Source organism: Schistocerca piceifrons, chromosome 4 (genome assembly GCF_021461385.2).
Source record: "Schistocerca piceifrons isolate TAMUIC-IGC-003096 chromosome 4, iqSchPice1.1, whole genome shotgun sequence".
In the NCBI taxonomy this organism is placed as follows: Eukaryota; Metazoa; Arthropoda; class Insecta; order Orthoptera; family Acrididae; genus Schistocerca; species Schistocerca piceifrons.
Window position 1 is genome coordinate 235,643,927 of NC_060141.1, and position 14,902 is coordinate 235,658,828.

At 39.0% G+C, this 14,902-nt stretch overlaps 1 protein-coding gene across 1 annotated transcript in view; it reads right to left on the reverse strand.

The window, feature by feature from the left end:
- Window positions 1-14,902, reverse strand: part of LOC124794772 (quinone oxidoreductase-like) — an 85,669-nt gene that overhangs the window by 11,275 nt on the left and 59,492 nt on the right. Inside the window, exons 4-5 of the mRNA XM_047258398.1 lie at window positions 7,691-7,775; window positions 2,963-3,086 (exon numbers count right to left, since the gene is read on the reverse strand). Coding sequence (XP_047114354.1) covers window positions 2,963-3,086; window positions 7,691-7,775 — 209 coding nt within the window. The remainder of the gene's footprint in view (window positions 1-2,962; window positions 3,087-7,690; window positions 7,776-14,902) is intronic.

Sequence of the window (14,902 nt, forward strand, 5' to 3'; positions counted from 1 at the left end):
AGACAGACTCTTTTCCTTTACTTCACTTGCAAGTGAAACAGGAAAGGGAATGAACAACAGTGGTACAAGGTACCCTCTGCTTGCAGAGTATGTATGTGGATATGGAGTCTCAGGCATTACAGAAAGACTCTGCTAATGACTTGAAGGGAAGTCTTCCCACTTTGTATTAAAAACAGGTGGCTGGGGAAGAGACACACAGGAATACTTGTCTCATGTTATTTAATACTAACAATGTAATGAAGACAAAAGTATAGTTGTTAAGCATGTGTCTTCCTTCAATACACACACTGTCATTTCTGTGCATCTGTATTGTGAATAAAAGCACTTAGATCACTTATTAAATCTTTTTATTTATTAGGCCATTGCAGTTACTGTCATCATCAGATATCTGCAATTAAGATTAAATGAACATGAAGAGTGATAGGCATTTCTTATACTATGTGGGAATGGGAATTAACCAGTGATGTGTGCTATGTTTACTCCGTGCAAGTGTAGGGAACATTAGAAAGTTTGACTCAGGTTCTATTGAGTATTCTCTTTTGAGTTGGAAAAATAAAACATCTTATGTAACTTTATATGTGGGCTTAACTTGTTTTCTACACAACTGGTGATCCTGGAAAAACAAGAACAGCTCTAGCAGCAATAATATTGTGCAGCAGATACACTAAATATGGATCAACCACGCTGCACTAAAGAGCACCTCCATTCACACCTATGCAACCAGACATACAGTTTCTGATACTAGATAATATTTTCAAGCAACAGTGCATAACTGAAGACTGTGAAAAATTCACTCTTGCAATTAGCAAGCTGGATCAAAGGGCGACAGCAATAGTCTCCGGTGCGATCCTATGTCCGCTGCTCCAACAATTATACATCACACTTAAAACATCATTGATCGCTTACTGCAAGAAATTACCTGAGCAGTGACTTCTCCAGATGATGTACCAGGAGAAACGTGGGGACAGATTTCCATCGGAATTTTGGAGACACTTCAGTATAGTCGATGGAAGCATAATATCTACTGAATTATTACTACATGTCTGGTGACAACAGCTTCCTCATCAAGTTCAGCTGGTGTTGATCATGTAGGAAGGACAGCCTCTTGACAAGCTACTGCAAATAGCTGACAGAACTTTAGCTACCCTGCAGTCAACAGTTGTAGCATCCGTAGCAACCTCATCGGTTACCTCTGCAACGGTGACTCATCAGAGAGGTTAGAAGAATCAATGTTAAGCTGTGCAGCCACAAGTTACAGGCATAAACTAGGCATTGCTGAGGGGATCAGACAGCTGCAAGCCACAAAGGAAAAGTTGGCTACAAATGGTGAATTTCCACCAGCAGCACAGTCACACACCAAACAGAACCAGACTCACACCGATGATTTTTGCTGGTACCACAGGTGCTTCTGTCCATGAGCTACAACATGCACAAAACTTTTTGGATTCCCTAATGGCAGGGGCAGCCTACTGTAGTTGCCACGGGCTGTGGCTCTCACAAACAGCATCATAAATGAATGAAGAACTAGGCAGCAACATGCACATCCTAGGTAAGGCCCTCGGAAGCATGCTTTACACTATTCCTTTTTGCCACTCTATGACATCCTGAAAGATTAAGCTAATATTGCACTGATTACAAGTGGCTGATAGACTCGCAGACCTCAAGTTCTTGATAGACAGAAGTTCAAAAGTCAGTACCCTGCCGGTCCCAAGCTTGTTTATGAATGACTCAAGCGAGCCTCTGAAATTACAAGCAGTTAACAATTCAAGCATAAACATGTGTGGTTATAAACAGCTGTCTACCCTTTACAGGTGGAACTTGGGGAACTCCATATGTGATTCCTTCACAGTCAGAATTATGTCCCCAAACTATATTGGTTGAATTATTAAGTACAACTTTCTGCATTCTTTTGGTTAGATATGACATTATCCATTGGTTGACTGTACTACCAGTCCCACAAAACTTCAACTTATCTAGGAGAATACTGTGATTCACACAGTCAAATGACTTAGGTAGAACACAGAAAATAGCAACCAGCACTATTTTATTATCTAATGCTTGTAAAAATCTGGCGAATGAACATGTAAATGGCATTCTCAGTAGAGCAACCCTTCTGACACCCAAATGTGAGATACTATCCTGGAATAAATCACCTGCTCGAAAATTTTGGAAAATGATGTCAATATTTTGGCTACCAATGGTAGCGCTAAGAGTAAATCTACAATATTCTTTGTATCATTAAGGTCAAATTAGTCTATTGTTAATACAGAGTATGGATTAAGTTTCTACACTTTCCTGGTGTTTTGTCAATGTATACCCTGACTCCGTGCACATACCTGAAGGTCCTCCTTCTTGGTGGAGTCAATAGAATGTGATGGTGAATAAATGACTGAATAAATTTGCTTCTATACATTCCTGCTAAAATTTATCTAGCATTATATGAAAAGAGGTGGAAAGATTAATGTTTTAATGTCCCATTGGCAATGAAGATAGAGCACCAGCTCAGATTAGGGAAGGATGGGGAAGGAAATCGGCCATGCTCTTTCAAAGGAATCATCTCAGCATTTGCCTTAAGAAAATTAGAGAAATCACGGGAAACCTAAACAAGGAGTAATTTTGAATTTGACAAACATCCTCCCAAATGTGAGTCCAGTGTGCTAACCACTGAGCTACCTTGGTTGGTTGTATATGAAGAAGTGTATTCCACTGCAAAAGACTAAGACACCTCATTTGGTACCTGCAGCATTAGAATATTGTACTTACAAATGAGAGGGACCAATTCAGTCATCCTCATTTACATTTCCCAAGACTTCTTACAGTCAGTCCATAAAATGTGTTACAAAACACACACAAAATATTATTTAGTTTCAGTTTATAGTCTTTAAATATATATTTCATGGTGCTCAATATGTATGTCAACTGTATCAGGTAACTGTACACAGCAAATTTTATATTGCCTTACCGCTATAGATGCATTCTTGTTCATAACTGTCAGATCTGCTCCCAGATTCACATTAGAAAGATTTTCAAATATTATGTCAAACTTTCCAACAGTCTTTACCGCATCTTCCAGGTACCCATCTGTCCTGTAACAAGAAATGAAACCAGATGATCCACAATTCAAGTCTTAATTTCCTGATAAATTGATTCCATTTTCTCTTAATTTTTCACAACAGATCAACCAAGAAGGTCAAAGAGTCATTCGCAAATTCTTGCCTCTACCAAAATGAGATAAAATAACTACAAACCATAACAAAAAGAGAACCCTGCTTGTGAAACAAATAAGCTGAACACTAATTTAGAATGACATCCCAATCATGAGCATCACAATATTTTACTCAGTGACATGTAACCTTTCACTCATGCATGTTGGCTAAAGACTCAGCTGAGAAATTTTCAGTGCTTCAGAGTGACACTCTCAGCAGTTCAATGAACATGAAAATATTAAGAGTGGCTCATTTCTAAAACTTTGCCCCATTTTCAAGAAAGAAATCAAATTTAAGGCGCTGTTGCTAATTTTAACATTGTGTGATTACTAGCAAAGCTGGCAGATGCACATTGTGTTCATTTACTGTACACTCTGGATTTAAAATGAAATCATTTCAAAACAATAAAGTTTTACAATTACATACTTGTATGAATATAAAATGGTGCCTTGAGCAACTGTAATTAGCATTTGGTTATTGTATCACTCTAATGCTCACAGTCTTTCATTCATTCAGTCAATTCAGATTGAAAGAAATTTGTTCATTTCATTTTGATTCAAAAGAAATTCTTTTTAATATAAATGTCAGTCAGGGTATCTGAAAAAATTATGGGCCACCTACACCTCATAATCATGATTACTTTGGAATTTGGATCTGTTGTCACTTCCAAATCAAAGCTCATAGAAATGTAGATCTTAGGCCACTCCCAGCTGAAGTGGTGCCACTTTCGCGGTGCCCTGTTATCTCACTGGGAGGATGAAGGAGAACCGTGCTGTGGACCTTAGTGCTCTCTTGGTCTTTGCTATCAGCCAGAGCCAGACACAGTTCCTCCATCCCCACCTCCACCAATTACAGGCATCTATGTTCTTTAGCTCCAATACAGGCCAAATTGCACCATGGTTTGGAGTTCACATTAAACATCAGGTCCTCTTTGAACTGCCCGAGCAAGCCAGTTCAAAGAACAGAGTAAGGCAAGGGCATACCAGCTCCAAGAGGATTGTGCCTAGTAAAGCACTGTGGTGTTCAAACCAACCTTCAGGTTGAGTACAGCTTAATAATTGAAGTTTTGAGTAACTATAGTTGTTATTAGTCAATTTGAAATTACTGCATAGTAAGAGAGAGAACAACAGAAAGTTACACAACTAGCTTTACACCCCCCAAATAGTTATCCACATTTTTCATTTAAAATAATTATTGGTTCAGGGTACTTCAGTATTTATTTCATTCATAAGTAAGGCAGGCTGACCTCAACCTGAAAATTGGTTTTAACACTGCAGTGCAATCCTATTGGGGTGGTATACTGTAGCCCTACCCTTAAACCTGAAATGACATACCCAGCCACTTATAGGGAGTCCTACAATTTTATGCAGACTGTGAACAGTGGTGTACCGCATCAACTGTTCATTGCCTGAAGTGAAAGGCAGAATAAGTGACAGAAAAAATCCAAGGATTGACTGTGGAATGAAGCCGAGACATTTGGATTTCTAATCTGTCATTGAGTCACTAAGCCAGACATAGCTGTACATGATTACAAGGGGTGTAAGAACTGACTGTGCATAGTGTTCACACAGTGTCAGGTAATGCCAGTTTAAGGTCAGCCATTCTTGGCCAGTCCCCAGTACTTTGCCTATATGTTTCAACTCTATGTCTGAGTTGGTTGTTTAGTTGTGCTGCATTGCTTGATGCCATATCAATTAATAATCCCACTGTGTGAGTGGTGCATTCAAACATTTGATTTTTAAATGTAGAAAAGGTCCTTTCTGCTAAAATTTATTGACAAATTGTTTCAGTGTATGGGGAATATGTGATGAATAGTGAAAATGTGTATAAGTGGTACAGTCTGTTCGATGAAGGAAGGCAGAACGTTCATAATGAGGTTCAATCTGGACAGCCTACTGTCACCTGTAAAAAGTAATTGGAAAAGCTGGAGAGAAGATTTGTAAAAAGAGGCACTTCGCTATTGGCATACTTCATAAACATTTCCCTCAAGATGAGTAATTTGTGCAATTGTTGCAGACCAACATCAATACAAAAAAATGTGTGCAATACAGGTCACAACAATGTTGATGGATGAACACCGTACAAAGTGTTTTGCACATTATTTTTCATTTTTGGATTACTATGGCATGGATGGCGATGAGTTCTTGAATCACATTGTGACTGGTGATAAGACATGGATTGCCTACTATACTCTAGAGACTAAATGAGAATCCGAGTGGCATCATCCAATTTCTCCAATGAAACTAAGAAAATTCAAACAAGCACAACATGGAAAATCATTGATGCAGTTTTCAGGGACCAAAAACATTGTTCTTTTGATAGACTTCTTGCCAAGAACAGTGACAATAAATCCTAAGAGGTAACATGAAACTTTATTACAGCTTATACATGACATTCAAAATCACCAGTGGGCCTGTTCTCAAAGGACATCATTCTGCTTCTTGACAATGCTCAGCCTCATGTTGCAGCAAGTACAAAGGCACAAATGGACAATTTTTGGTGGTAATTATTGGATTATCCAGCTTATAGTCCTAATCTAGGATGCCCAATCTTTCTTACAGAATTTGTTGTTGGATGATGACTGGAGAATGATGGCACTGAAGACAACTGTAACTGAATGGTTAAATGGACTGGTGGCAGAGTTTTGTGATGACATTATCCAACAGCTGGTGCCACAAATGAAAAAGTGTTTACACATTAAAGGTGACTATGTAGAAAAATAAATTAATGTTAATATTTTCATTTCCTATAAAATATTTATTGTGCTATAACAAAAGTTATTGCTTAAAAAATTATTCTCATATTTCCTCATATTTCTTCCTTGTTGTCACTAGCTGTCTCTTGAGCTCATACTAAAATAATGTCCTCTTTCTACGATGATTTACAGATAAAGATAAACCGCTTTCAGCACTTGCTTAAGTATTCAGTGTAATGTATTGTTAGTAATAAATACCAAAACTTCATGTTCATTTTTTACATAACATGCACAATATGTTAAAAAATACAGCTGAAAACTACAAAAGTATTTCACAGTGTCTTTTCCCTCAATATAATTAAGAAATTAATGTGGATCTTATCTCCCACATAGATCAAATTTGCTGCAAGATGGTTTCTTTTGTCTCCTTCTTCAGTATCTCCTTTCTAACACTTTTCCAATCCTACATGCAGTTCTGGAGAAAACGTTTGGAACATATCACTGCATTACTAATATTTATTTTTCGACTTGTTTGCTTCAAATTACCCCCAGAATGTTTAAAAACCCATTTGTTGGAAAATGTTGGTAAGGTACGTTGCAAGTTTTACAGCCAATGTTGTTGCAATGGAACATTTTTATGCCTGCTCTTACTTTCCTACAGATGAGTCAGCAGTGGAAGAGTGAAGCATTTATTCAGTATTTTCTAGGGAAGTAAGAAGGGCAACACAGGCCACAGAACAACCCACACACAAAACCAACATTACTTTGAGATAGTGAAGTTAGTACCTCACCAGTGACATGAAAGTCAGCGGCCTCAGCTGGGCAAATTTTGCATCAGAAATCAGAACAATCCCTCTGTTCCCCTGCTTCCCCATATTTCTTGTACCCTCTGAATGTTTCTTCAACCATGTTTTACTATCCCTGACCATCTGAAAATTTGCAGTATCATTTTACTATTCCATATTTTTGGTCCGGTGAAGAAATTTTATAAATTTCTGAAGGACAGAAATTGTTTATGTTACAATCTTCCATCAAAAATATTCTTTGTTTTTACATCTGATTTTCTTTTATACAGAGTCCAGTATTGTGCATATTTATGCACAAAACTATGCTCAACACCACCAAAAATTTTGTGCAAAATTAAGTAACAATAATAATAACCTACAATTATCCAACACAGGTTATGTATAATTCATATATGAGTGTGTTTAACATGATATCTGCAATAGTATCATTGTATTGTATTGAACTAGGGACAAAGAAATGACAGAGAGGCTTCGTCCCCACCGTAGCCCTCAGTAGTTCACAACCCCACAAGAGGCTACAGCAGTCCACTCACCCCACACTGAACCCAGTGTTATTGTGCAGTTCGGTCCCCAGTGGACCCCCTCTCCCTGGAAACGTCTCACACCAGATGAGTGTAACCCCAAATGTTTGTGTGGTAGAGTAATGGTGTTGTGCTTGTATGTGGAGACAGTGTTTGTGCAGCAATTGCCAACATAGTGTAACTGAGGCGGAATAAGGGGAACCAGCCCGCATTCGCCAAGGCAGACGGAAAAACGCCTTAAAAACCATCCACAGACTGGCCAGCACACCAGACCTCAACACTAATCCACTGGGTGGATTCATGCCGGGGACTGGCATGCCTTCCCACCCAGAAAGCAGTGCGTTAGACCACACGGCTAACCGGGCGGGCGATAGTATCGTACTTGACAACTGTTTTCTAAAATACTGCAGTAAGCACAACATGCCAAATAAAACCTAGTTTTTCTTGCACATAAATATTTACCTGTGATTGAACACATGATCAGCTCCCACTTTTTTCACCAGTTCAAGTCCTTCAGATGATCCTGCAGTTCCAACAACAGTGAGACCTAAAACACCAGGAAAACCACACTGAGCTCCAATCACAGCAAACATGATACACCTAAACCTACACCTACTCCTACACTTACATCTCTACTCTGCAAACCACTGTGGAGTGCATGGTAAGGGGTATGCCCCATTGTACCAGTAACTAGGGTTTCTTCCCTTTCCATTCAATTACAGAGTGTGGGAAGAATGATTGTTTGAATGCCTGTGTGCTTGCTGCAATTATTCTAATCTTATCCCCATGATCCCTATGTGAGCAATGTGTAGGGTTTTGTAGTATATTCCTGGAATCATCATTTAGAACAGGTTCTTGAAACTTTGTTAGTAGACTTTCTTAGGATAGTTTACATCTATCTTCAAGAGTCTGCCAGTTCAGTTTCTTCAGCATCACCTGTGACTATTTGTGCTGCCCTTCTCTGTACATATTCCATATCCTCTATTAGTCCTATTTGGTACGGGTCCATGCGCTTGAGCAATATTCTAGAACAGGTCACAAAAGTGATCTGTAAACAATCTCCATTGTAGATTGATTGCATTTGCCCAGTATTCTACCAGTAAACCAAAGTTTACCACTTGCTTTACCTACAACTGAGCCTATGCGATCATTTCATTTTATTTCCCTACAAAGTGCCATACCCAGGTATTTGTGTGAGTTGGTTGATTCCAGCTGAGGCTCATTGATATTGTAGTCAAAGGATACTAAGTTATTTTCATTTTGTGAAGTGCACAGTTTTAGATTTATGAACATTTGCAGCAAGTTGCCAATCTTTACACCACTTCAAAATCTTATCAAGATCTGACTAAATGTTTTGCAGTTTCTTTCAAACATTACTTCATTATAGATAACTGCATCATCCACAAAAAGTCTGAGGTTACTATTACTACTGTCAACAAGGCCATTAATATACAACATGAACAGCAAGGGTCCCAACACACATGCCGAATGCGCACCTGAAGTTACTTCTATATCTGACGGTGACTCTCCATCCAAGATAATATGCTCTGTCCTCCCTAGCAAAAAGTCCTCAATTCAGTCACAAATTTCACTTAATACCCCATATGGTCAATCTTTTGATAATAAACATAGGTATGGAAATGTGTCAAATGCTTTTAGGAAATCAAGAACCAAAAGTTTGTTGTACATAGACTGAATACCATGACTTTCAAACCTACCAAAAATAAACACAAAATATGTCTGTTTAAGAAAGCAGATAAAAATTTGCTTTGACATCTTCCTAAGAAATAGTCTCCACTCCTTCCAATCTTACTGTGTAAGCACAAGCCAGATGTGGTTTAAATTAAATGAAATAGTATTGATGGTAACCAAGAGACATATACCTAATAAATTAATAAGAGATGGTGCTGATCCCCCACGGCACACTAAACAGGTCAGAACACTGTTGCAGAAGCAATAAAAAAAGCCAAATTTAAAACAATGCATAATCCCAAAGATTGGCGAATTTTACAAAAGCTCAAACTTTAGTGTGAACTTCAATGTGAGATGCTTTTAACAGTTTCCACAATGGAATTCTGTCTCTAAATCTGGCAGAAAACCCAAAGAGATTCTGGTCATATGTAAAGTACACCTGCAGGAAAATGCAATCAATACCTTCACTGCCTGATAACACACAGTGCCACTAAAGCAGAGTTGCTACAAAAGATTTTCCAAAATTCCTTCACAAAAGGAGATGAAGTAAATATTCCAGAATTCGAATCAACTACTGATGATCCTAAATTTAAACTAAAGGTAAGTGATGCTATAAATATAACTCCCAATTATCAAATTGTTAATACGCCTGATCTAAAAATTTGTCACCATAATGTGCAATCCCTGCGTAATAAGATCGATGAAATTAATGTACTGTTAACAGGTGAACTTAAAGATATCTCAGTGTTATGCATCTCTGAGAACTGGCTTAACCCAGAATTAATCCATAATATGAAAATAAATTCATTTTGGCTTCTTACTACTGCAGGAAAAACAGTAAGCACAGTGGGGTGGCAGTTTACACCAAGGAAAATGTAGATTTAATTACCCTACCTGACTTATCTAGAACAAATGTCAAAAAGGATTATGAAATTGCAGCTATAAAACTTATTCAGTTCAGTGTGATTATCACTACAGTTTACCCATCACCATCTGGAAATTTTGAACTTTTCTTAAACAAAATGGAGTCATTGCTAAATCAAGTAAATAAAATGGATTGTGAGTTGATGATCTGTGGTGACTTCAATATTGATTTCCTCACAAATAGTGGAAATGGAGAGACCCTTTTGAAGCTTGTAACACCCTATACTTTAAAGGCAGAAGTAAATTCTGCTACATGAGTAACAGAAACTTGCCAAACAGCTCTAGATAAATTTCTAGTCAAGAAGAGTTTACATAACACTTCACTAAAAATTTTCAGTGCAGATTTTAGTGACTATCTTGTTCAAATATTAAGCATAAAAGGAAAAGGCAGTATTATTAACAAGTCTTTAAGAACCTCATGTAGAAGTTATAATCAGGATAATGTAAACTACTTCCACAGCTTACTACAGAAAGAAAAATGGCCAGAAGAGTACAAAATGAATGATATAAATGAAAACTTCAACACCTTCATTGATACATTGACCCATTTCTTTCAAATTGCATTCCCACTTAAAACTGTAACCATAAAGGGGAACTTTCAAACAAACAGATGGAGCACAAGGAGAATAAGAGTTTCAGGACAGAAGAAAAGACTACTTCATGAAATATGTAACTCAAAAAATTCTTCACCTGAAGTATGCACTACTATAAAAAATACTACAAAATATTAAGAAAAGTAATAAAAGCAGCAAAAATAATGCATGATCATGAATACGTTTATAATTCAGCTAATAAATCAAAGCCTATAATCTGGAGAACACAGACAACCTTGCAAAAATATAATATTACCACAAAAAATTAAAAAGTAACAAACCCATTAGAAGTAGGCAACAAATTTAACACTTTTTTCACAGGTGTTGGTGATAATATTGTCACAGAAGAAGCTGAGTAGCTCCGTGGTGTAGTGGTTATGATACTAAACTGTTTCATGGAGGGTCATGAGTTCAAAACTCATCTGGACTGTACAATTTTAATTTCTATATTCGGTTCAAGTACATTCTAGAAGATCCACAAATGTCAAGAATCATCATACTGGAATGTTCTGTAGCTGTGTATATACTGTATGTGTTCTGGCCCGAGGCAGTTCACTCCATGCTCTTGTATGTGCAAGTGCTGAATAAACCTTCGTTAAGTGAAGTTAGCGTTCGTCATTCATCTAATTACACCTTCTTCTACATGACGTTATTCTGGTGGAGACACTGGGTATTGGAACTTGTGATAGCGCACATTATCGACGACACGGTGGCTCCCATCAGGCCACGACAGAGCCTCCATTTACGAGGCGAGAAACCCGAGTTCGAGCCATATTCAACAGATCGCAATCCATCAGAGACAGAAGAAGAAGAGGACGTTACAATGACAGCAACTGAGTGCCACCACATGAGACATACTTCCGGGTTCTCTGATGACGAAGGCCAAGATACAAACAAGTAGCTGAAGGTATATGAGCATATAGCCAAATTTAACAAATGGGATGACACTGTGTGTTTGGCTAACGTATTTTTCTACATGGAGGGCACTGCCAAGCAATGGTATGAGAACAACGAGGAGAAGTTCACAAGCTGGCAAGCATTCCAGGCAGAACTGCACAAGTATTTCGGTGACTCAGTGACAGAAGTGCAAGGCTGAAGATAAATTAAAGTGCAGGGCACAGCATCCAGGAGAAACTACAGCATCCTACATTCAAGACGTCTTGGACCTGTGTGAAATAGTGGATCCTAGAAAGAAGGAGGAAGATAAGGTCGTACATCTCATGAAGGGTGTTGTTGAGGACATATATCAAGCCCTACTCCTGAAGGAGGTTTTGACAGCAGACGACTTCATAAAATGGTGCCAGTGTATCGAGACAATGCATTGAAAAAGAATTACACGCAAGAAGTTTGAATGGCTTCCAAACATCGCATCGATGTCTGTGATGGAAGAAGCAACTGATTGCACAAGTGTTCTTCATCAGATAGTGAAAGATGTAGTTCAGAAGGCACTTGGATTGCACGGCGAGCAAAAAACCGAGATGCTTCAAGAGGTCATAAGGGAGGAAGTAGAACAGACATTGAACCCAATCTCTCATCCTTCATTTCCCTTTAAAACGGTGAAAAAGTCAAGTCCCAGGCAGAGTTACGTTCCTACAATGACGCCCGAACCTGTTTGGGCACCAACGAAGACAAATGGCTGGAGGGCCCAGGATAACCAACCAGTATGTTCCCACTGTGGACGACCAGGACATGTGGTGTGCTATTGTCAACAAAGGCAGCGGATATTTGATGATGCCCGTGGCAGAAGACAGCAGACTGATGTTAGCCGGCGCCAACTCTGGGACGATGAAGATGAACGAGAAGATTTGAGTGCAGGACGACTTAGGTCATCATCACCACACGCTAGCCGCTGGAGAGGACGCTCCCAAACACACCAATCAAGGCCTCCATCGCCGTTTAGAAGCTCCAGCTGATCACCTAGCCGCCGCAACCTGGAAAACTAAAGGGTGCGATCTTCCTTGGAGGTGAGGCCGCCGAAGAGAAAAATCCTCTGCCGTTGATCATTACAAAAATGATAGGAAACTATGTTGATATCCTCATGGATGGCCAACCAGCACAAGCTCTTGTGGACTCTGGAGCATCATATTCAGTCATTTCAGAGCAGTACTGTCACCAGTTGCAGAAAACCATATTCGTCAACAACAAAACATCTCTGCTGAAGGTGGCTAATGGGAAATATGTAAAACCTACAGGAAGATGTAACATTCGTGTGGGTATATACAACGCCCTTAGAATTCATCGTCTTACAAGAGTGTAGTTGTGATGTCATTCTCGGATGGAACTTTTTGAAAGCTTCTCAGGCAATTATAGATTGTGGTTGCTTGAAGATTATGCTAGACAAGATGAGATACTGTGGACAGGTAGGTGCACATCTCAGTGTGTGGAGACTATGTGTGCTGGATGAAATGACCATTCCTGCAGTCACCACTAGAGAGGTAACTGTCACATGTCATGCCATGCATCAACCCATGGATATTGTAGTGGAATGGAAGAGAAGCATACCACTGAAGAATAACTTGGTCATCCCACCCCTCTGTCGTCTTGTTTAAAAACGGATTCAGTGAATTGTGGATATCAACTGTCGCCAAGAACGACAGATCTCCTCCAAGACGCATGTGCATAGCAAACGCTGAGCCGTTAATTAAAGAACAGCTGAGCGTCATAGAAACCTCCCATGATGAATCTGTGGGCGAATTTAGTGTTACCACTACAAGACAAGATCTTCTAGCTCGACTATCACCAGATCTCACTAAGGAACAACAGAAGAAGCTACTTGCCGTTCTTCAAGAGTTCTCTGTATGCTTCAATCCACAGGTGAAGAGCAAATTAGAGAAATTGAAGGTGAAGCACTGGATTAGCACTGGAGACCATCAACCAATAAGCCAGAGAGCATACCTTGTATCAGCAACAGAACGTTGAATAATTTGCAATGGGGTAGAGAAAATGATGAAGAATGACATCATTCAGCGTTCACAGAGCCCATGGTTATCACCAGTGGTCCTCGTCGAGAAGAAGGATGGCAGTTGGCGCTTTTGTGTTGATTACAGGAAGATTAATAAGATAACTTAAAAGGACGTTACTCTCTTCCACGAACTGACGATACACTAGATTTTCTGAAGGGAGCTAAGTTTTTCTCAACCATGGACATGTGCTCAGGATACTGGAAAATTGAAGTAGACGAGGCTGATCGTGAAAAAACTGCATTCATCACCTCTGAGGACCTGTATATGTTTAAGGTAATGACGTTTGGTTTGTGTAATGCACCAGAAACTTTTGAATGAATGATGGATAATCTTCTAAGGCAACTGAAATGGATGATGTGTCTTTGTTATTTAGATGAGTTTTTGTGTTCTCAGAGACATTTGATGAACACATAAAAAGACTGAGGGCTGTTCTCAAGTGTCTCCAACAAGGCGGACTGAAACTTGATCCAAGAAAGTGTCTCTTTGGAGCAAAAGAAATCAAAATAACTGGATACCTTGTGTCAAATGAAGGTGTGCAGCTAGACCCAGAAAAGGTGAGATCTATAACAGAATTTCCTATTCCTAAAAGTATTAGAGATGTGAGAAGATTCCTCAGATTACGTTTTTATTACTGTTGTTTTATCAAAGACTTTTGTATCAAAGCCAGGCCACTCCAAAAGTTGTTATCTGGGGTGGTGCTCAACAAGATTCTTTCGATGTGCTGCAAAAAGCTCTGACGACTGACCCTGTACTTGATCTGCATGATGAGAGAACACCGACAGAACTACACACAGATGTCAGCAGGTATGAGACTGGTGCTGTTCTGGTGCAACTTTTGGATGGAAAAGAGAAGATTATAGCTTATGCTTCTAGGACACTTACAAAAGCTGAGAGAAACTACTCAACTATAGAAAGAGAATGTCTTGCTGTGGTCTGGGCCATGTGCAAATTTTGACAGTATCTCTATGGGAGGCCATTAATAGTTATTACAGACCATCATTCACTTTGTTGGTTGACAGGTCTCAAGGATCCAACAGGATGACTCACCAGGTGGACATTACGTCTTCAAGAGTATGACATTACCATAGTGTACAAAAGTGGAAGAAACCACCAAGATATCTCAAATTATGCTTGCCTTAAATCAATCAGAGGAAAGTACAATGTAAGGTAGTTAATGGATTACTTTGCAAGAAAAACTTTGCACTGATAAAGCTGTGAAAACAGCCGAATCATCCAAGGTAGCCAAATTCATCGTGGAAGACATTGTATTAAAACATGGTGCCCCAAGGTCGTTAATTATGGATCGAGGAGTTTTTAAATCAAATCTTGTGACAGAGATAAACTTTCAGTGCAACATTACTCATCACATGATGACTGCCTACCATCCACAAACTAACGGGCTTACTGAATGCCTTAATAAGACCTTGGCCATGCTATCAATTTTTGTCAATGTTGAGCAGAGCAACTGGGATGAGGTACTACCTTTCATGAAGTTTGCCTAC